The sequence below is a fragment of the Mustela erminea genome, chromosome 7 (assembly GCF_009829155.1).
Source record: "Mustela erminea isolate mMusErm1 chromosome 7, mMusErm1.Pri, whole genome shotgun sequence".
Classification (NCBI taxonomy): Eukaryota; Metazoa; Chordata; class Mammalia; order Carnivora; family Mustelidae; genus Mustela; species Mustela erminea.
This window is the reverse complement of record NC_045620.1, coordinates 44,137,659-44,160,250: the sequence shown is the minus strand read 5'-3', so window position 1 is coordinate 44,160,250 and position 22,592 is coordinate 44,137,659. Positions and strand designations below refer to the sequence as shown.

Genomic DNA, 22,592 nt, shown 5'->3' with positions numbered 1-22,592 from the left:
TTTTTTTTTTTTTTAAGGGGGGGATTTTTTTATTTAAGAAAGAGAGAGAGCATCAGTGGGGGGAGGGGCAGAGAAAGAGAGAGAGAGAGAGAGGACAAGCAGACTCTCCACTGAGCACAGAGCCTGTTGCAGGGCTCAATCTCAGGACCCTGAAATCACGACCTGAGTGGAAACCAGAGTCAGACGCTGAACCAACTGAGCCACCCAGGTGCCCCCCAGCTGTGATACTTTTGAGAGGTGGGCTGCTCACCAGCAGATTTTATTTTAGAAAATCTTTAAATGTTTGGTTATGTAAAAATATGCATATTTCTAATGCTTGGGTCTGAGGACTCTTCTCTGAGCCTCCCTGTTGGGCTACAGTTTGACAAGGGCAGCCACAATAAATGGTTTTCAACCTAAGAGACAACAGGGGTCCTGGAATGCAGAATTACATTTCTTATGCAAATCCCTGCATCCCTGTCTTTTAATCCTGGGATCCTGAGCAAGTTAATTACACCAGTCTGAGCTTCAGCTCTACTGATGCAAGAAGAAAAACCACCTGGAAGCTTCCTTGAACGTGACTCCCTAATCAACATCTGATCTTGCTGTTCTCTTGTTTCGAATCTATCCCAATCCTTCACAATATAAGAAGAGCCCTTAGCTGTGTGACCCCTAACACTCGGGTGTGCGGTAACACTCAGTTACCAAGATTAACTACTGTTACTATTATTATTATTGTCATTGTTGCTGTTATTTCTGTCTGGGCTTGGAGTGCCTGACACACGGGAGCTCCCATTTGCTGAGTACTGATCTCAATGAGAATTGCTGATCTCAATGAGAATTAAGCCAGAAATCAGACCCTCTCCCATCCTCACTGCAGGGCCCTCCTGGGCATGACGCTGCTTCTCCAGACCCAGAAATGCAAAGAATATCACCAGCTCTCCTCTTTTTTTTAGATTTTATTTATTTATTTGACAGACACAGATCACAAGTAGACAGAGAGGCAGGCAGAGAGAGGAAGGGAAGCAGGCTCCCCGCTGAGCAGAGAGCCTGATGTGGGACTCGATCCCAGGACCCTGGGATCATGACCTGAGCCGAAGGCAGAGGCTTTAACCCACTGAGCCACCCAGGCGCCCCAACCAGCTCTCCTTTTACAGCTCTGCAGTGATCTAAGTGGGTGGATCCTCCAAAATAGTCCCATTAGCGCCCTCACTAGATCAATTGTGGGACCTGATTTTCTCCTTTTAGTCACTTAAAATTTTCTTTCATCTGTTCCTACCTTCTGACTTTTGTAATTTTCCCTAATCCAAGATCTGGATTTTCCACTGCTGGTCTTTGGCTGTGAAGAAGGAGAAGGGAAACCCCAGGAGTCAGAAAAGTCAGGAGGCCTGGAACACACTCGCAGATGCTAGCAGGCAATGCCTGTGGCTTCTCTGGGCCTCAGTTTCCCTTGCACCCTCAGGGGTCCTCTGAGGTCCCAGCTTTCTGAATAGACGTCTTTCCTCCAAACGTACACAGCACACATATTCCATTGCTTGGTGCGTTCTAAGCACTGGCTGCCAGATGTGCATATTTCCTGGGGTTCAGGTTCTCCCTGCCCAGCATCTGCAGGGAGCAAAAGCATCAGGGATGTGGCTTTGGGCTATGCTGGGGACGAGTCATGGAAAGTCCCAGTGACACTTTGCAATCTGCTACTCCTGGTTGCAAATCCTGGCTCAGGCACCACTTACTATCTTTGTGACTTGGGACAAGTTCACTTTGTTTACCTATCTATAAAATGGAGTTCATGGCACTTAGTTCACAAACTATGTAGTAGATCCAAATGGAATGAAGTAGATAAAGTTCCCAACATAGTGGGAACTACAGTTTTCATCACAGCACTTTTTATTTTCATCAGAAAATCTCCATTCCATTTAGTTAGACATTTTTTAAAAATCATGTATCACTCTTGGGCATAAAAAGAAATACATCGGGGCACCTGGGTGGCTCAGTGGGTTAAGCCTCTGCCTTTGGCTCAGGTCATGATCTCAGGGTCCTGGGATCAAGCCTCACATCGTGCTCTCAGCTCGGCGGGGAGCCTGTTTCCCCTTCTCTCTCTGCCTGCCTCTCTGCCTACTTGTGATCTCTGTCAAATAAACAAAATCTTAAAAAAGAAAAAAAAAAAGAAAGAAAAAGAAAAGAAATACATCAACAAAAACACATAGAAAGAAACTGATAAGCCAAATTAATTGCACGAGGTCTTGAAAACTTCCTCACATTCAGAGTCCAGCTCTTCTGGATCATTCTTTTACAGAGTGGTTTATGGCCAGAGTTTATTCATCTAACATGCTCTGTGACATCAAGAGCAAAAGAGCATAAATGATGATCGGTCTTTTGTTTTTTTTAACTTAAATTTTTACTTGTTTAATTTGAAAAAATTAGAAATTCATTAGTTTGAAAGCAGCGCAGCTCATACATTGGGGGCAACAAATGAAAATAATCCCAATGTCTAACAATAACTCGGTTATAAAAGTATAATTTACATTACATTATCTCAGAAAAATAAATAAAAACACAAAATGTCTTTCCTTCTAGATCGGACTGTTTTCTCCTCTGAAAGAAAATAAAGAGGCACTAATGATTTGAGATTAAAATCAAACATAACTTGGGGCGCCTGGGTGGCTCAGTGGGTTAAAGCCTCTGCCTTTGGCTCAGGTCATGATCCCAGGGTCCTGGGATCGAGCCCTGCATCGGGCTCTCTGCTCAGCCAGGGAGACTGCTTCCCCCTCTCTCTCTGCCTACTTGTGATCTCTGTCTGTCAAATAAATAAATAAAATCTTTTTAAAAAATAAAATAAAATCAAATCAAACATAACTGTCATTCATCTCAGCAACTGTTAAATAAAGGCCCCACATGGCACAGCGCCAGTGCAAAGCTAGCAGCCCCAAATGATAAGCGTGCTATTTACAAGAGCTTGGACACATAATTTAACTATTCTAGGACTCAGTTTCCCCTTCTGTAAAGTTAGGTGGTAGGATTCAGTGAGTTTTAGGGTATTTCTGTTATCGGAAGTTCTTTGTCTACATAGATGCTCATGCAAATTTTTTTTTAAAGATTTTATTTATTTATTTGACAGAGAGAGAGATCACAAGCAGTCAGAGAGGCAGGCAGAGAGAGTGGGGGGAAGCAGGCTCCCTGCTGAGCAGAGAGCCTGATGCCTGGTTTGATCCCAGGACCCTGAGATCATGACCTGAGCCAAAGGCAGAGCCTTAACCCACTGAGCCACCCAGGCGCCCCATTACTCATGCAAATTTAATTCACCATCTTGTTTGGTCACTGATTGGTACCCCTTTTATTTAACATCTGGCAGTGGAGCACGTTGGTGTAGACTAATTTGTAGACTTATAAATGCCCAGGGGCAATAGCCTTCACATTTCCAAAGTTAATCACTTCTGTATCAAGAGACTTTATTTTTCTTTCCCAATAAATGAAGATATATTCAGATAGATCCTAAACAGAGACATTAACTTTTTTTTAATCTATTGTAAATATAGCTTCTGTAGCATTATTTGCCTTTCTAAGAATTTCATTAGATTTGGAGGAAAATCACGCCTTGTAGTACTGGATTGTAACACGTGTTGACTGTAATCAAAGGTCCCAAGCCTCCTGGTATCCAATTATGGTTTTTTTTTCCTAGAAGAGTAAAATTTTACTTTAAAAAAAAAAAAAGGCAAAGTAAAAGCACAAGGAAGCCACCAAATAAGGCTGTGCTGCACCTGAATTCATGTGGAATGAAAACTGCACCAAAGATTTTACACGAACAGGAAATCCTTATGGAAAGGAGGGTCAATTCTCAGCTGGAAACTAATACAAAGTTAGAGAAAAATATTAGTGAATGTTTCTGCTGTGAGTAAAGACCACTTCAGTTTACTTGAGGGTTTGGTTTTAAATAGTCATTTCCTGGAACCTCTAGGCTATGGAGGGTCAGTTCCAATGAACGATTTATAAAACCCTTAAGACATCCTGATTTCAAAACTTACTCCCAAACTACAGTAAACAAAAGAGTGTGGTACTGGCATAAGAACAGACATATAGACCAACAAACAGAATAAAAAGCCCACAAATAAACCCATCCATAAATGGTAAAATGATTTTCAACACGAGGGCCAGGACTATTCAATGTGCAAAGCACAGTCTTTTCAACAAATGGTGTTAGGAAAACTGGATATCCACATGCAAAAGAAAGGGTTGGTCCCTACCTTATCCCACATATAAAAATTAACTCAGAAAGGATTAAAGACCTAAGTATTAGAGCTAAAATCATAAAACTCTTCAAAGAAAATACGAATTGGATCTGGCAATGAGTTCTTGGGTTTAACATCAAAAGCACAGGCTACAAAAGAAAAAAATTCATTGGACTACTTCAAAGTTAAGAAAACCTGTGCCTCAAAGGACACAAACCATAGAGTGAAAAGGCAACCCAGAGAATGGGAGCAAATATTAGCAAATCGTATAGTAAATAAGGGATTAATATCCAAAATATAGAGAGAACTCCTACAACTCAATAACAAAACCAAACTACTAGATAAAAAAATGGACAAAGATCTTGAATAAATATTTCTCCAAAGAAGATATACAAATAGCCAACACAGAGATGAAGAGGCTCAACATCACTAATCTTTAAGTTAATGCAAATCAAAACCACAATGAGACAACATGTCACACACATTAGGATGACTCCTATCAAAAGACCAAAATAATGAGTGTTAGCGAGGATGTGTAGAAACTGGAACCCTTGTGAGCTGTGGTGGAAATGGAAAATGATGCAAGCTACTGTGGAAAACAGCAGAGCAATTCCCCCCAAAAATTAAAAGCAGAATCACCATGTGATCCAGTATTTCCAATTCTGGGTGTACTCTCTGAAAAATGCCTACAAGGTCTCAGAGAGGTATTTGAACACTCATGTTCATGCACAGCAGCATTTTTTACAGTAGCCAGGAGGTGAAAGCAACCCACGCACCCATTGACAAATGAATGGATCAGTGAAACGTGGTATGTATACATATACACAATGGAATATCATTCAGCCTTGAAAAAGGAGGGTATTTTAACACACACTACAACATGGCTGAATCTTGAGGACATTATGCTAAGTGAAATAAGCCAGTTCACAACAAGACAAAGTCTATGATTCCACACCGGTGAGGGACACAGAATAGTCTAATACCACTCTAATACACAGAGACAGAAAGTAGGATGGTGGTTGCCAGGAGATGGGGAGAAGAGGTGAGGAGCTAATGTTTAAGGAGTACAGGGTTTCCATTTCATAAGGTGAAGAGAGTTCTGTGGCGATGATGGTTGCAAAGCATTGCGAATGTTAATGCCACTGAAACATACACTTAGAAATGGTTAAGATGGTGAATGTTGTTATATTTTACCTCTTTTAAAAATAATAAAAAAGAGGGGTAGGCTAGGTGGCTCTGTTGGTGAGGCATCGGACTCTTGATCTCGGGTCAGGTCTTGATCTCAGGGTTGTGAGTTCAAGCCGCATGTTGGGCTCCATGCTGGGTGTGGAGCCAACTGGAAAAAAAATAATAATAAAGAGAAAAACTATAACCCATCTTTTATTCGAAATTATTTGTTAATAAAAGATGAGAATTTGGGGGAGCAGTAAAGATGGTGGAGGAGTAGAAACCCTAAGTTTCTATGGTCCCTGGATTACAGCTAGATATCAAATCATTCTGAACATCTGAGAAATCAACCAGAAATCTGAAAAAATAAATGCTGCAAGTCTACCAGTAGAAAAGTGACCACCATTTGGAAGATAGGTGTGGAGACTTGAATCCAGGGCTATGTATCTGAGGATATGGTGGGGGCAGGGGGAAGCCTGGTTAAGGAGGCTACCACAAAGTATTATAACCAGCGGGGAGCAAAATAAGAACTTTTAGAAGTCCCCTACAGTGGGGGACATCCCTGGCTTAAAGGTACTCAAGCGGTGAAGTGGGGTGGGATTCCGGGTGGGACAGCGTGGTCTCAGGGGGTCACAAAAAGAATGGATGGGGAGGGAGGCTCAGAGCAGCAGAACTCCCAAGGATAACAGTAGGGGAGCTGGTTGAGAGCAACGAGTCTAGGTGCCAGCTTTCTGCTCAGTGTTGCCATAAACTGCAAACCCCCACATGGTCAGGTGACACTCTCTGGACAGGGGCCCAGCTAGTAGCAGAACCCCAGCAAGCACCCCCTCCCCCAGGGTGGAATGGAGCAGTCCATGCCACAGGAGTGGGTAAGGTTTGGTGGGTGCCTGAGATAAAAACACTCAATCACAAGCCAGGTGAACAGACTTCTGACAGAAATGGGGGAGACAAGGGTGATTAACTGCTCTTCTGTAAGGGCACACTGAAGAGTAGGGGATGTGAGCTTTCAGCTCCAGGGCTAGCGAGCAGGGCATCACCATATTCACCCGGTGCTGAAAGCAGTCAGGGAACAAAACAGCAGCACCTGCTGTAATCTGGAGCTGTTTAAACAGAGTCCTGCCTCTCTGCTCACTGGAGGTGCACTTCTATTAGCTCAAGTCCACACGAGAATCAGAGCAACAGGCTCTTGGTCCAGAAGACCAGCACAAACAACTCGCTCACAAGTTTATTGATCACTGAGGGCTGCAAAGCTTCAGCTCCTGGGGAAAACAGTATACAGCATTCTTTGTATTTTTATTCCTTAGGCTTCTAGAATTATTTTCCCAGTTATTTTCTTTTTTCAATTCTTTTTTATTCTTATTTAATTTTTATATATATCTTATGTATTTTTTTTTGTTTTCTTTCACTGTATTTTATTTTATTTTCAAATACACACACACACATACACACTCACACACCCCCATACATATACATTTTTCTTTCTTATTTTGGGATCTAGTTTCTTTTTATAAGCAGATGAAAATACACCCAGGATCTAGGGTTTCTCTGTTGTTGGCTTTCTGTTTTTGTTGTTGTTGCTGTTTTCTCTTTCTTCCTTTTTTTTTTTCTTTTCTCGACAAAATAACAAGATGGAGAAATTCACCCCAAAAGAAAGAACAGGAGGTAGCACTCACAGCCAGGATTTAATCAATGTGGATATAAGTAAGGTGTCTGAAGTATAATTTAAAACAATGATTATAAAGATACTAGCTGGGCTAGAAAAAAGCATAGAAGACACTAGAGAATACCTTACTGTAGAAATAAATAACTGAAATCTAGTCAGGCTGAAACTAAAAGAGATACAGTCCCAAGTGAAGGTCATAAAAATGAGGATGGGGGCACCTGGGTGGTTCAGTGGGTTAAGCCTCTGCCTTCAGCTCAGGTCATGATTCCAGGGTCCTGGGATCCAGCCCCGCATCGGGCTCTCTGCTCAGTAGGGAGCCTGCTTCCCCCTCTCTCTCCCTCTGCCTGCCTCTCTGCCTACTTGTGATCTCCGTCTGTTAAATAAATAAACAAAATCTTTACAAAAAAAAATGAGGACGAACAAATCAAGAGAGTGAATTAGTGATATAAAAGATAAAATGATGGAAAATAAGGAAGCTGAAGAGGGAAAGACACCTATTAGATCACAAGAAATAATATCCATATTATAGGAGTCCTAGAAGATGAGGAGTAGGAGAAAGGGAGAAAGGGTCAGGGGTTTATTTGAACAAAATTTAACTGAGAATTTCTCTAATCTGGGTAAGAAAATAGGCATTCAAGTCCAGGAGGCACAGAGAATCCACCTCAAAATCAACAGAAATAGATTAGCACCTCAACATATTATAGCATAGCTTGCAAATTACAAAGATAAAGAGAAAATCCTTAAAGCAGCCTGGGACAAAGGGCCCTTAACCTACCAACGTAGATACATAAGGCTGGCAGCAGACCTGTCCACAGAGATCTGGCAGGCCAGAAAGAACTGGCATGGTATTTCAATGAGCTAAATGGCAAAAATATGCAGCCATGAATATTTTATCCAGTAACACTGTCATTCAGAATAGAAGGAGAGATCAAGAGATTCCAAGACAAACAAAAACTAAAGTAATTTGTGAACACTAAACCAGCCCTGCAAGAAATATTAAACAGGGTACTTTGAAGAGAGAGTGACCCCAAAAGTAATAGAGACAATCTACAGAAACAGCGACTTTACAGGTAATATCATGGAACTCAATTCATATATTTCAATAATTACTCCGAATGTAAGGGGACAAAATACTCCCATCAAGAGACACAGGGTATCAGGTTGGATAAACAAAATAAGACCCATCAATATGAGAATCATTTTAGAATGAAAGACATCTCCAGATTGAAAATAGGAGGAGGGGGGCATGGAGAAGCATTTCTCATGCTAATGGGCATCAAAAGAAAACTGGAGTAGCCATCCTTATATCAGATAATCTAGATTTTAAACCAAAAACTATACTAAGAGATGAAGAAGGACACTATATTATCATAATAAAGGAGTCTATCCAACAAGAAGATCTAACAATTATAAATATTTATGCCCCTAACTTAGGAGTAGCCAAATACATAAACCAATTAATAACAAAATTAAAGAAATTCATCAACAACATGTGCTTTTGGGGACTTTAACACCCCACTCACAGCAACGGACAGGTCATCTAAGCAAAAGATCAACAAGGAAACAAGGGCTTTGAATGACACCCTGGGTCAGATGGACTTAACAGATATATTCAGAGCATTTCATCCTAAAGCAGCAGAACACACATTCTTTTCTAGTGCACATGGAACATTCTCAGAATCAGCTCTCAACCAGCACATAAAGATTGAGATCATACCATGAATGTTTTCAGACCACAATGTTATGAAACTTGAAGTCAACCGCAAAAAGAAATTTGGAAGGACCATAAATGCATGGAGGTTAAAGAGTATCCCATTAGAGAACGAATGGGTCATACAGGAAATTAAAGAAGAATTTTTAAAAAATACCCTGGAAGCAAATGCAAATGAGAAGTCGCCAGGGCAGGAAGCCCTCTGCACCCTTCTCAGGAGTGGGGGAATGCCAGACATGGTAGCTGATGGCTTAAAGAAGTGGGCAAACAGAATGGGTGGTTCTTGACCATTGATTTGGAGATGAGCTGTCCATTCCCTTTCTGTGGCTGGTTTCGGTCATCTCCTGATGGCCCTGTTAGGTGCTGGGGGCTCTGGATAGGCAAGTGCTAGATGAGCCACAGCTTGGCCTCCTGTTGGCTTAGGGTGTGCCAGAGGCCAGATGACTGTGCTTGGAGGATCATAAGAGAACTGCAAAGTTCCTAATAATACAGCAACTGTGATCACAGTCACTATTAAAAATAACATCACTGAGTGTGTAAAAATGAAATAATAGAATGATTTTCTGTAGGCATTTTCAATTCCTTCATGTGCCACAGAGGGAGAAGACAAGGGAAAATTACATCTCAAGATTCCTCTCCCATCCTTTGTATCCGCTGGCTCTTGATCTTTCCCCCATTTCTTCTCTAGTTGCAAAAATATTGCTTTTATCACTTGCTACTCCAAGAAAAATATGATGGACCCAGTCTACATTCCTCTCTGACTTCCTCTGGAAACCCAAGTCAGTTGGTTGAGAGCCTTGTGCTGTGCTATGACCCTATCCTTTCAAGCTATCCCCAGCCTCCCTTTCCTGCTTCAGTGAACCGGGCTTGGTGGCTGGGGTCGGGAAGTGAGAAGTGACACTTGAGTTGGGTTGCACTATGTGAGCCGAGTTCAGGAGCTTGAGCTTTGCCTTGACCAGCTGTCCAGGAGCAAAAAGAGGGGAACCTGCAAAGGGCTCCAAATCCTGCTTGTGTATGAGAGTAGTTATTCCACAGACAGAACCCCAGGGTTAGAACAAAAGAACCCCAAAGGTCATGGTAACTGGTGCTGGTTGAGTGGAAAGCAAGGGCATGACCATGAGTTTTATATAAAACTAAGTTTATCCCTTTTAAACTGTATGTACATAATATATTATGAGTTATATAATATTATAAAATATATTTTATTTATTTTTGTACACTCCATGACTTTCTTTTTTTTATTTTATTTGAATCCAATTAGCCAACATATACTATAGTAGTGTCCAATGATTCATTAGTTGCATATAACACTCATTGCTCATCACATCACGTGCCCTCCTTAATACCTATCGCCCAGTTATCCCATCCTCCCACCCACTTCCCTTCTACAACCTTCAGTTTGTTTCCCACAGTCAAGAGTCTCATAGTTTGTCTCCCTCTCTGATTTCTTCCCATTCGGTTTTCCCTCCCTTCCCCTACTGCCCTCTGCACTATTCCTTATGTTCCACATATGAGTGAAACCATATGATAATTGTCTTTCTCTAACTGAGTTATTTTAATAAGCACAATACCTTCCAGTTCCATCCATGTCGATGTAAATGGTAGATATTCATCCTTTCTGACGGCTGAGTAATATTCCATTGTATATATGTACCACATCTTCTTTATGCATTCATTTGTTGAAGGACATCTCGACTCCTTCCACAGTTTGGCTATTGTAGACATTGCTGCTATGAACATTCAGGTTATTTTCACTACATCTGTAACTTTGGGGTAAATATCCAGTAGTGCAATTGCTGGGTTAGAGAGTAGTTCTACTTTTAACTTCTGGATGAACCGCCATACTGTTCTCCAGAGTGGCTGTTCCCCTTGCATTCCCACCAACAGTGTGAGAGGGTTCCCCTTCCCTCACATCCTTGCCAAAATTTGTTGTTCCCTGTCTTGTTCATTTTAGACATTCTGACAGGTGTGAGGTAGTATCTCATTGTGGTTTTGATTTGTATTTCTCTGATGACAAGTGATGTGGAACATTTTTTTCATGTGTCTGTTGGCCATTTGTATGCCTTCTTTGAAGAAATGTCAGTTCTTGTCTTCTGTACATTTTCTTGATTGGATTTTTTGGGTTTTGGGTGTTGAGTTTGATAAGTTTTTTATAGATGTTGGATACAGCCCTTTTTCTGATATGTCATTTGCTAATATCTTTTCCCATTCTATAGGTTGCCTTTTAGTTTTGTTGCCTGTTTCCTTTGTTGTGCAGAAGATTTTATCTTGATGAAGTCCCAATAGTTCATTTTTGCTTTTGTTTCCCTTGCCATTAGGGATGTGTCTTGCAAGAAGCTGCTGCAGCTGAGGTCTATGATGTCATTTTTAATAATGACTTTAATCACAGTCACTGTATTATTAGGAATTTTGAGGTTCCGAACAGGAACAGGATGACCTAACAGGGCTATCAGGAGATGACTGAAATCAGCCATGGAAATGAAATGGAAAACCCATCTCCAAATCAATGGTCAAGAACCACCCATTCTGCTTGCCCACTTCTTTAAGCCATCAACCGCCATGCTTGGCATTCCCCCACTCCTGAGAGGGTGCTGAGGGCTCCCTGCCCTGGCGGAACAGGACAATAGAGAGGCGATTCCATTTTTTAAAAGATGGCTGTGCACATGCTCAGAAAAACATGGCTGGGAGGTAAAAACAAAGCAAGATCAGTGAGGTGGACACTACAAGATTCCAGGTAGGAGATGACGTGGGCTTTGAGGTAGCAGCAGTGGGATGGTGAGAAGCAGACAGAGAGGAATTTATTTTGAAGGTAGAGCTGATAACACTGCCAATGGGCTGAATGTGGCAGGGAGTTTGAGGGAGCCCAAGGTGCTGAGCCTGAAAACCTGGAATAGAGCCATTTGCTGAGATGGGGAAATGAGAAGGAGCAGGGCAAAGAGCTTGTCTGGGACACATTCAGTCTGTGATTCCTATGAGATCCCTAAGCGGACAAACCACAAAGACCATGCTGCAGTGGCTGTGTTCAGGGGAGGGGCCTGACCTGGAGTCCACTCACAGACACAGGTTATTTAAAGCAGTGGGGCTGGCTGAGGTCACCTAGCATAGGTATCAGTGGGAAGAAGAAACCCAGGCACCAAGCCCCAAGGCACTTGATGTTTAGGGATCAAGGAAATGAGAACAAGCAAAGGAGGCTGAGAAGCCCCCAGTGAAGTCAGAGAAGCAAGAGCCAAGTATTTATAACAAAGAAGGACAAGTACCGTGTCAGGTGCTGCTGGAAAATGTTAGGAGATGGGGACCAAAAACTGACCACTGGATGTGCCAGCAGGGAGGTCACGGGGGAACCTGACAGGATCAGTACAGCAGGCAACATGTTTATGGGATTGGATGTAGGAAAGAATGGAAGGCTCTGTTGTAAGGCCAGGTTGAGGAGGCAGGAACTGGTAGCAGATGTGGGGTCAAGGTAGGTTCTCTGAAGATGGGCAATATTGCAGGATGATTGTGCCTGGATGCAAATGAGCCAAGAGGGTGGGGGGAAGACTTGATGATCCAGGGCAGACAGGGGACAAATGCTGGAGTAATGTCTTTGAGTATGCGAGAGAAAGCAGAATTTGCCATAGCAGCTGAGGGGTGGGCCCCCAGAAGAGCACCAATGTTTAATGCTTTGTGGCAAAGACGGGACAGCATATGTGGACACAGGTGGAGGTCTGGTGGTAGCTTTAAGCTGGGACTGATGGAGTCCTTCAGATTCATTCTAGTTTCTCAGTGAAATAAGTAAGGTCATCAACTGAGAGCAAGAAGGGTTTGGAAAGTCTGAGAAGGGAGGAATCTTGAAATAATCATCCAATGCATCTTTTTTTTCAAAACCCATTAGTGGGGTGTGATATCATTCTAGAAGGTTGCCATTGGAACATTTTCAATAAATGAAACAAGACAGGATCAGAGGGAAAGGGAAATATCATAGTAAGTGTTAGTTCCCCAAATTTTATATCTCTCCTATAATATATGGATGTGATTTAAAGAAAAAAAGTTTATCCAAGACTGATCTAAGCAGGAGAGTGGATGAGTTAAGAAAAATGGATTGTCCACATCCAAGCCCCCCTGCCTGGAGCAGGCACCGGCGAGGGAAGGGGTGCTTCAGCCAGGGTTGGGTTTAGGCAGGGGAGTCTCCTGAGAGAGAGGGCAAGACAAATAAGGTATATGCAAAGAAAGGGTTCTAATCCCAGACCATGGAATCCATGCTGGGAAGAAGGCAGATGCAGACATGATACAGATAAGGGACAGCGGCCAAGCTACAGGGTCAGAGGACAGTAGAGTATGTTTGTGGCTGAACCAAAGCAACTCTGCAAGAGAAACAAGATTTCCTAATTGCTCCTCAAGAATGAGAGCAAGGCAAACTGTGTTCCCCCACCAACATTAATTTCCAGAGATTTTCTGTTGAATGGTTTATCAGAAAATGTTTTATCGGTCAAAAAGCGCTCTCCTGGCTTCTATGTTAGGCTTTTCATATGGGATATAAAAATGTTTGAAGTCCAGTGGTGTCTTATTTTGGTCAGTCTTTCCAGCGTTCACCAAAAGAAAATTTCCCTCAAAGGTAGTTTTGTTACATGAAGTAATACTAAATCATACTGAAGGTACCTTCCGTTCAATCAGCCTTCAACAACTATTTGGCTATGTTTATGATTTTTATCACTACTTCTAGAATGATGTTTATTTTATAAAGGCATCACAATCCTTGAGAACTATGAAGTCCTGGCTCTTATACCAGGTTCCTTTCCTCTCTAGAACAATCGAGTACAGATTTCCCCAAAGCCTTTCACACCTTCATTATGTTGTCCTTTGTGGGATGCATAAAGAATTCCTTCATATTAAAGACCAGCTAAGACTCACAAGTTTATATGGATTCACGGGAAAATAGTAGCTAAAATGTTATACTTTTGTACTATTCAGTTCCTTTCATCCTTACAGCTGATCACTTTCTCTCTTGCAATTACAATTTTAATGATTTTTTAATTCTCTTTTAAAATTTTGTTTGTTTATTCTGAGAGGCAGAGAGTGAGAGAGAGAGCAGGAGCAGAGGGGGCAGACTCCCCACTGACCAGGGAGCCCAATGCAGGACTCAATCCCTGGGTGCTGGGATCATGACCTGAGCAGAAAGCAGACAGTGAACTGGCAGGGCCATTCCAGGCATCCTGGTTTCTTGATTCTTACACTAAATGAAAAATGCTTTAGAAAAAAACTAAAAGAGATTGATTTCTATCTTGTATCAATTGTCCAAAACACACCCTATCATGACAGATCTCTTGAGATTCTGAACCACAATGCTTAAAATCTCACCAGATTCCACAGGATCCTGCAATGTTATTCTGACTTCTCTGTCTCAACCATTATTCCAAGTGCTGCATGCTCAGGAGAGCAGATGCATGGATCTCCTCCTGGTGAGACACTGGTAGGATCTCGGGTTAGACTGCACCTGCCTGGTAACAGGGCGCTTCCTTTCTGAGGCTGCCTGTGACTGGCTAGTTTGAAACAAATCACATTATCTCACTGTCTTATGCCCTCACCCACTGGAAATGGGAAGAGAGCATGGTGGTGGCAGGTACACGTGCTCTCAGATGCTTACATGTATTTATGGAGTAAGAATCTGACAAATGCCTGGCCAGGACAGTGAGGGTGTAGGTTGCCCTTTCCTGACACAATTAAGAAACTCTCCTTCAGATCTTAATGTTCTCGGTTTCCTAGACCCATGGTTCCCGATGTCCACCATCCTTCAAGGAAGGATCTCACCAGTCTTCAAGGAACCAGGAGCCAATGATGGCAGATACAATGAGCTTACTATGTCCAAGAAGGATAGTTACATAGTAATAGGCATCCTGTGATTACACTGAGTATTTCCAATATGATCTAAGGACAAAAATGTCTACAGTAAAACCACGGTTAGTGAACACAACTAGGAAGCATCCAAGATGGTTTCTGGTGGGCCAGTGTGCCCACTCACGGACCCTGGAGGCATAAGCCTCCTGGCTGAGGGTCAGTAAGGAACTCTTGCTCCTCAAACCATCACAGGAAGTGAAGGGGGCGAATTCTTCCCCACTGTCTGCCCTCCCCTGGCCATAAGGTTGAGAATAAGCATCCCAGACAGGGAATGATGCTGCCAGTGGTCTGCCCATGTCCCCTCAGACCCCTCTACCACTTTCCCTCCCCAGGCCAGCACCCATTTCTGTGGGAGGATGGCTTCAGGCTGATGGGACCCCCTCCGCCTGCATGCAGAGAAAGCTGAAGTGTGAGGGGCAGCTGTTGGCCAAACACGGACTGACACAGGGTGGAACTACTCCAGGCAGCTGGCCTCTGATCTAGCCACTCGGTGGGCCCTATGTAGTCTCCAGAACTTTTCTGTGAGACAAAGGAAGGTGAGAGTCTCCTTAAATCAAAAATTGGGCACAACTCCCCACAGAGCTTGAGCAGGGCTTTGTGAGAAGACTGTGTGGATGATCATTTTCCTGACCCAGACTCTCCCCATCCCTCTAGTCTGATTCTTTAGGACATGACACTGTCCTAAACTGTCCTCCACAAGTCCCACACACAGTTCTCACCGACCTCCCCAGGCTGAGGCCAGGAGAGTACTGAGGCCACACATCTTTCCTCCACACTCCCCAGAACCCAAGCAGGAACCTCACATTCTAAGTGGAGCCATAATGATCAGGAGAGCTCTTTCTCCAAAAGCACCTCCCTCCTTTTGATTCTTATTCTTTGTATGTGACACTCCTCTACCTGAAACCCACTGGTTACTAGCCATCACCAAATAACCCATCTATCAGAGCTACTCCCTTTCACTGTGAATCCTCTCCCGACACCCAGGACAGGATAAAGTGCCCCTTCTGTATGCCACCACAGCATGCTTGAATAGAAAGAGGTCACTGTGCCCTGTTCTGGCCCCCATTCTTTGATATGACTCCACCTCTGGTAGGTACCAGAGTCCTATGAAAATTCAGTTTAAGAAAAAGGGATCGCCCAAGCCAACATTATAATATAGGTTACCTCTACTGTTTACAACACTTCATGAACCAAGGTCACCCTGTACACTATCTAGGGAAAGACATAAGCTGAAAATATTGGGCATAAGAGGTGTGAGATGTGCCCAGAGAAAGACTGTAATACCAAGTATGTGTAAAGTCTGTGTCAAGACAGGAATCCCAGAATACAGACAGATGACCAGGGGAGGGCTCCCACCCTGGGGGAGGGACAAGAAGTTGTCAGGCCTGACTGCACCTTCATAGATCAGACCTCACCCACGTGAGAAGTGAGAAGCTTTGAGGAAAGCACCCTTCATCACCCCTGTGGGGCCCTTCCTATCTGCTCATCTCATTGGTTCCTCCCTCCTTCTGGTTCTTTGGCCCAAGATGGGCCATAAGGCATGAAGATTATTTTGACTTCAAAGCATCAAAACCCAGGAGATTTGGGAAAAGCTCTTTACCTCCCCTTCAACTGCCTGCAGGTACCAGAGATGCCTCTGTACCTAAGAAACTTACCTGTATCATAGGGCAACCTCAGACCTTCCTATCCCACGCCTTTGCCTCATGCTGCCTAACTGTCCTGGGACTCTCATGTCTGTGTGGATTCCCTGCATATATGTAATTAAATTTGATTTTCTCCTATTAATCTGGCTCACGAGAACCCCATCTATTTGATTCTTAGTCCTGCTAGAGGGGCCTTGAAAGGCAGAGGAAATTCCTCCTCCGCAATACTTTTAAACTAAAAAACAAAACAAAAAACCACACTCAGTATTTCCCTCCCATTTTCTTCCTTGACCTCCAATGCAGGAGGGCATGCACAGGCACACGCACGCACGCACACACACACACACACACTCCTGATAGGTCCATTTTTCTCAAAACACACCTTTCCCTGACTTCTGTGATATCACCCTAATCAATACAGATCAATACAGGTCCCAGAGACTGCTCCCTCTCCATGCTTTGGAAATATCTGTGAAACAAATCTTCAGATAAATTCACTCACCCTGGAGATCCCTGAATGTCTGCTTGCGGCCGTGCCCTCTCTGATGATGGTGTCACCTTTCCCAAGGCTCCTCTGCTGGCCCTGGTAGCCCGCCACCCTCCCCTGAAACCCTGAAATACAAACTCTGGCTTCCCCTGTTCACCTTCTCCCTTCGGTGCAAACAAGGCTGGACATCCAGGGTTACCCCTCTATGAAAAGTATGGAATGGCTGGTTGCTGGCAAACTCTTTCTTACAAAGACCAGGTTTCCAACAATGGGTGCTTGTGGGTTGGTGGAACCCAACAGCAGCCCTTGGTTCCAGCTCCAGCAGCTACCTTTTCAAGAGTAAATGCAGAAATCCTACAGAATCCACACTGCCAGCTCCTGGGAAGAGAGGAAGCTGAGACAGCTGAAAATTCCGGGTGTACCTTCCCACTCAATGGAGGTGATCAAGCAAGATGTGTCTCAGCTCCAGATCCCTATGCTGCCATTTCACATACAAGCCACGCTGGAGGCAAGCTCAAGCAAAGCTGGTTGACATCTGCCGGCTTCTAAGCAGCATGAAGACACGCTCGTTTGCACTGTTTACTCGACTCCTTTGGTTTCCTCAGATCTGACCAGCCCCTGGAAAACTGAGTCCTGTTAATCAGGCGCATAGCAGCTGCAAACTAACACCTTACAAGGTGGAGGGGGGATTACTGTGCATTTTTAAAGTCCAGAATATAGATGTTTTGCTATCTGAAGCACCAATGCTCCTTGGAAACTGCCTAGATGTCAGAAGATGAACTAAAAGAGCATTTGGGGTAAACTAAACATTTCCCAAAGTGGACTCCTTGGAACTCTGGATCCTAAAGATGCTTCATGAGAAGGAGTGTTCTTTGGCCAAATGAAACTGGCAAACAGTCCATATTATGGCGTCATCCTAAAAAGTCCCAGCGTACACTGTAATAAAGGCACTAAAAAGTCCTGCAGAGGAAACCCTGCTTAATATTAGCATTTTTCCTAATGCATTCTAGTATTCTATCACTGTAACTCTTTAGAATTTTTTTTTTTTTTTTAGAGAGAGAGAGCGCACATGAGCAGGGAGGGGGAGAAGGAGGAGAGGGAAAGTGAGGATTGTAACCATGCTTCACGCCCAGTGGAGAGCCCTACTTGGGGTGTGATCTCAAGACCCTGAAATCATGACCTGAGCTGAAATCAAGAGTCATACACTTAACTAACTGAGCCACCCAGGTGCCTATCTATTGGTCTGTCTATGTATCTATTGTAATTCTTCAATAAAGTTGTACCCTAAACACAACCTGGTTAAATTCTGCTCTAGACAGACACTGCCAGGCTTGTACCTCTGAACACAGCCACCTCTAGCAAGTGAGCTGTGGTTCAGCAAGATGCCTACTGGGCTTGGAGCCCTGGTGCCCGCTTTGGTGCTTTGATCTCTCCTAACCTCTGTTTTCTCACCTAACTAATGGAATTAATCATACTACAGTGAAAAAAACCTGAGGTGCTATCCGTAAAAACATTTTGCAATGCACTATAAAAACATGGCCAATCTGCTCAGGATGGACATCTTGCTGTGTGTTTACCAAGGAATACTTTGGTTCATTCTTTTCAACACCCACACCTCTGTGTTGGAGGCAGGGAGGAAGAGCTAGGATCTGGCTTTTGACCTTGTTCTCAGTGGAGAAGTGGGGTCCCCTGTACACTACTCAGAAGTGATTACACAAGGAATTGTTGTGGTGCTGAGGGGGTGTCTTATCAGGGAAAGGAGGAGGGACCTCAGGAAACCTTCCCAGCTGAAGCCATTAGAAACTTAAGTGGGGACAGAAGGGCTGCTGGGAAGTTCTCTCTGGCAAACAAGCACATACCAGAGCCCTAGAGAGAGTCAAGCTCCTTCCAGCTGCCCCTGCGAAAGGATCAAGTATGGGTTATTTTAGGTTTCCTTCTCTACTTACCTAACCTGTCTGCAGAATGCCAGCAGACAAAGGAGGTCTGGTAGCAGGTTCTCTACTCTCATGTCCTCAGCCTCCAACTGTTGGGAGCAGTCCCAAGCCCCCACAATTCCTGTCAACCACCAGCCTTCTTCTCCAGTCCCAAATGCAAGGGCCCCTTACTGTTCCCAGGCCCCACCCAATCCCTGACACCCCAATGCCCTCTGTGGAGCTACCTCAGTACCCCAGCACAGGAGAGTCAAGGGGGTTCTAGAAACGTACTGGAGCCTGAGGCCAAAAGGAAAGTGCATACATGTCTGCACACCTATCAAAATATTCTCCCATATTTGAACTATGTGAAAAGTTAATAAAAAGCTGTACTATCGGGAAAAAAAAAAAAAAAGACTGTATATAAAGCCAGCATTGCCTAATCTGCTGCAGGTCACTGTCAACTCTCATTAACTCCCAGGCAGGGACCAGACAAACTGAGGGTCACTGGAAACCACTGTCCCCACTGCACAGTAACGCAGAGGCATAACAAAACCTCTCTTTATTTAAAATGTTGGTTATTTTGTTCATCGTGGATTTTTCACACTAAATTTTATTTTTTAAAATACTGCCTTAAAATACCATGTGAATTACTGAGTGCTGCCAATTGTTTATTTTTGCTCAATATTGTCAAAGTCCTGTTGCGGGAAGAGTGCGCTGAGGTTTCCTTATTGATGACAATAGGTTCCTAAGAAACCCCAATGTTCCAGAAACCATTAGGCCTGCAAATAAGTAGGCTCCACTGCATGCCCGGTTTGTGTGGAGCCTCCTCTGCTGAATTAGGAAAACCCAAAGGATTTTTGATCTCTGTGAAGAAAGGCGCCTCTTAGGGCCCAAGGAGACAGGTCCCGCCCTGTATTTCTTGACAACAAATCACAGGCTTTAAAGCAGAATTCTGCAAATCCTGCTGTCCCCCGAACGTGGAGGGGGCCCAGTGACAGGATGGGTGGACGCCTTAGCCTTACTGGTGGAAGCCTAGGCCAAGGGTGGAGGCCGAGCCCAGAAGGGGGAGGGAGGCCTGAGGATAGGAAAGTGACCCCGTCCCTTCCCGGCAAGAACCCCAGGCTCCTCCTTCTCCTGCTTTGCAGCCATCAATCGCCGGGACAGCCCAGCGCTCCCAGGTCGGACTCACACACCCTCCTGCGGGATCTTCTGGCGGGGGAGGAGGAAGCCTCGGACCCCGGGGTCTGCCCAGTGCACGGACTGCGCGCACGCACCGGGGCGGAGCTGGGCATCCGGGCGGTGCGACCCCGAGTCCGGCCCGTGTTCCCAGGCACGAGGCGCACTTGACACCCCACGGGCGACCCCGCAGGTAGAACTCTACAAAGGTCCTTCCCCCTCCTCCCGCGTGCACACACACACTCTGCACCTGGAGCCACCGGCGCCCGCACCCTCCGGCTGCCCCTCACCCCACCCCCGCAGGGGTTGCGTGAAGATATATACTCCACGACCGTACCTGGACCTGCGGTCGCCCCAAGGCACCGGAAGGTCACCCTACCCCGGTCCAGGCACCCCCCCTCCCCGGTACCCCTTCCCCCACCCGTTCCCACAGCCCCGCGAAGACGCTCGCTCGCTCTCTCTCTCCAGGTCCCCTCCGAAGGGGAAGACGGTGCGAGCAGCAGCACCACGCGCCTCGAACCCCGCTCAGCCCCCGCCCGTGCCCCGGAGCCTCCCGGGGTGCTGGGTGCCGGCACCGGGGGTGGGGTCTCCGCGGCCGCCGCCCCTTACCTCGCGCAGGCCCTCCCCGCAGGTCTCGGAGGCGGGGGCGAGAGGTAGCCCCGCGGACTGGCGCGGGGCTGGGTTTCCCCGCCGGGGCGGAGCGGGAGGAGGAGGAAGAGGAGCCGAGGAGGGGCGGGGGCGGGGAGGGACCGGCTTTGTGTCTGCCTCCGGCCCTCCCCCGGCTCCGGCGCTGCCCCTCCCCTTCCCCCAGCCACCCTCCGGCGCCGGGGGAGGGGACGAGGCGGGGGTGAGGCGAGGGGACGAGGAAGGCGCCTGCGCGACCCGGGGTCTGGCCGCCTGCTCCCCGCGTGCGGGATCCCCTCCGCCCCTCGGGACGTGCAGCTTAGGCGCCTGTGGGTGACCGGGAACCCTGGCTGCTGCAACCGGGCGAAGCCGGGACCGAGAAAGTTGATCTAACCCAAAGCAAACTTGGCTGGAGCAGCTCCCGACGCGCCTCGGCGCCGCCGCCCGGCTCTTCTGCGCTCCCCGGGGAGGACGCGAGTTTTGTTCTCAGAGATTCTTCTCTGTCTCCTTTCTCTGCACTCACTGCTGAGCCGGGCAGCCGCCAGCACCCCCAGGCGCGGACCCCGGGATCAGCCCTGGGGGCTGGGAAGCCTCTGTGGGGGAGGTCCTGGGTGGGCTCCGGACCTTTGTTCGTGCTCAGAGGCGCTCCAGAGCCGGGCAGCTGCCGCGCTCTCCCTGGGGGATGTTTTGCAGCATCCCCGCTGGGAAGCCCGTGGCCAGGGTCGGTTTTGGAGTTTGCAGAGCTGCCTAGCCCCACCCCGCTCCCCCCACCCCCCTCCGCCAGGACCCCAGGGAACCAGAGCAGCTGGGAGGCTGAATGTTGTTTAGCTCAGTTCCGAGCCACCCTTAAAACGCCTAGGCGATGAGGGAGCAGAAGGCGAGCTGAGAACAAAGCACAAGCTGACATCCTACAGCACCCTCACTACCCACACCCCCCTCCAGGTGGGATATCTGTGACAGTCTCCAGGCACTCTTGGCTACCCTAGAACTAAAGAAAGGGAAAAACAAATGGTTAATTGATAAAGATCACAATCCCGCAGGACTTGAGTTTCCATCAGTGTACCAATGTGTCGGTGATACACAAGGAAAAAGCATTCTTATCCATAGTCTAACTCTCAGAGACCCATAACTCAACTTTCTGGAGTCCTAAGGTCACCCTCCCCTCCGTGGAAAACAGAGAAAGAAGGGAAAATAAAATCAAATTTCTTAATGACCTGCAGGGCCCTGGCAAGGACCTGAGACAGGCAGGAAGCTCCGACTGTCTTACTTTTGGTGCCTTACTAGCTGGAGTAACAACTTTAGCTTGACAAAAGCCAGGCATCCAGCATCCTAGGAATTTTCTTTAGCATATGAAAGTCCTTTTGGACTCCTCTCCCCACCTCAGGTATATAATCAGCCACTTCTCACAATCCCAGCACACAGCTTTCTGTCCACCAGTCCTGTCCCCATGCTTCAGTAGAATCATCTTTTTGCACCAAAGACATCTCAAGAATTCTTTCTTGGCCCTCAGCTCCAGACCTCACCAACATTCCAGAACTACATCATAAGGAGGACAGGATGGACTGGTGGCCACGTGGGAGCTGCGGGCCGGTGGACTCTGCCAGGAACCAGCCGTGCTCTTTCCTTCCCAGCCAGGCCAGACCCCGGTGAGCTGCAGTGTTTTCCCACTCCCCTGCCAAGGAGAACACCTTTCAGGAGAAATCACAATGGTGTTAGAGTTACCAAAGTAGCCATAGACTCAGAAGGAGCCTCTGATACCTGTTTGGGACAGAAGCAGATAAAGGAAACAAAGTCCTTATTTTTATTCTTGTTCTGCCTCTCCAAAGAGGACAATTGCATTGGCCTTGGTTCTTGTGATTCCTGTCTTGTAAAACCCCAAGATTTCTCTTTCATAATCAGCTCAGTCCCCAGGAAGTCATAATCCACCATACTTCTTTTAATGTTCCAAGTCACCCATTCCATAATTGACTGAGCCTCTGATAGGCACCAGGCACTACTGTTTGGGATGCCCTGGGGAGCAAAACAGATCTCCCTGCCCTATGTTAGAAGAGCTCCACAGGCTGAGGAATGCCCGTGTCTGTGCAGAGGGTAGAACTGAATGCATGGGGCGGTCAGAGTCGGCCTGGCTGAGAAGA

At 45.8% G+C, this 22,592-nt stretch overlaps 2 protein-coding genes across 4 annotated transcripts in view; one reads left to right on the top strand and one right to left on the bottom strand.

Moving 5' to 3' along the window:
• RIN2 (Ras and Rab interactor 2) overlaps positions 1–20,527 on the bottom strand; it is a 219,050-nt gene extending 198,523 nt beyond the window's left edge. For all 3 annotated transcript variants that reach the window (XM_032351526.1, XM_032351532.1, XM_032351528.1), the window contains exon 1: positions 20,443–20,527. The gene's annotated coding sequence lies outside the window, so the exon portion shown is untranslated. The remainder of the gene's footprint in view (positions 1–20,442) is intronic.
• LOC116596346 (translation initiation factor IF-2) lies at positions 17,088–21,950 on the top strand. Its single transcript, XM_032353677.1, has 3 exons — positions 17,088–17,252; positions 19,743–20,026; positions 20,302–21,950. Exons 1-3 carry the CDS (start codon positions 17,088–17,090, stop codon positions 20,792–20,794), a joined length of 942 nt encoding a protein of 313 aa, XP_032209568.1. The 3' UTR covers positions 20,795–21,950.
• Positions 21,951–22,592: the final 642 nt, after the last annotated feature.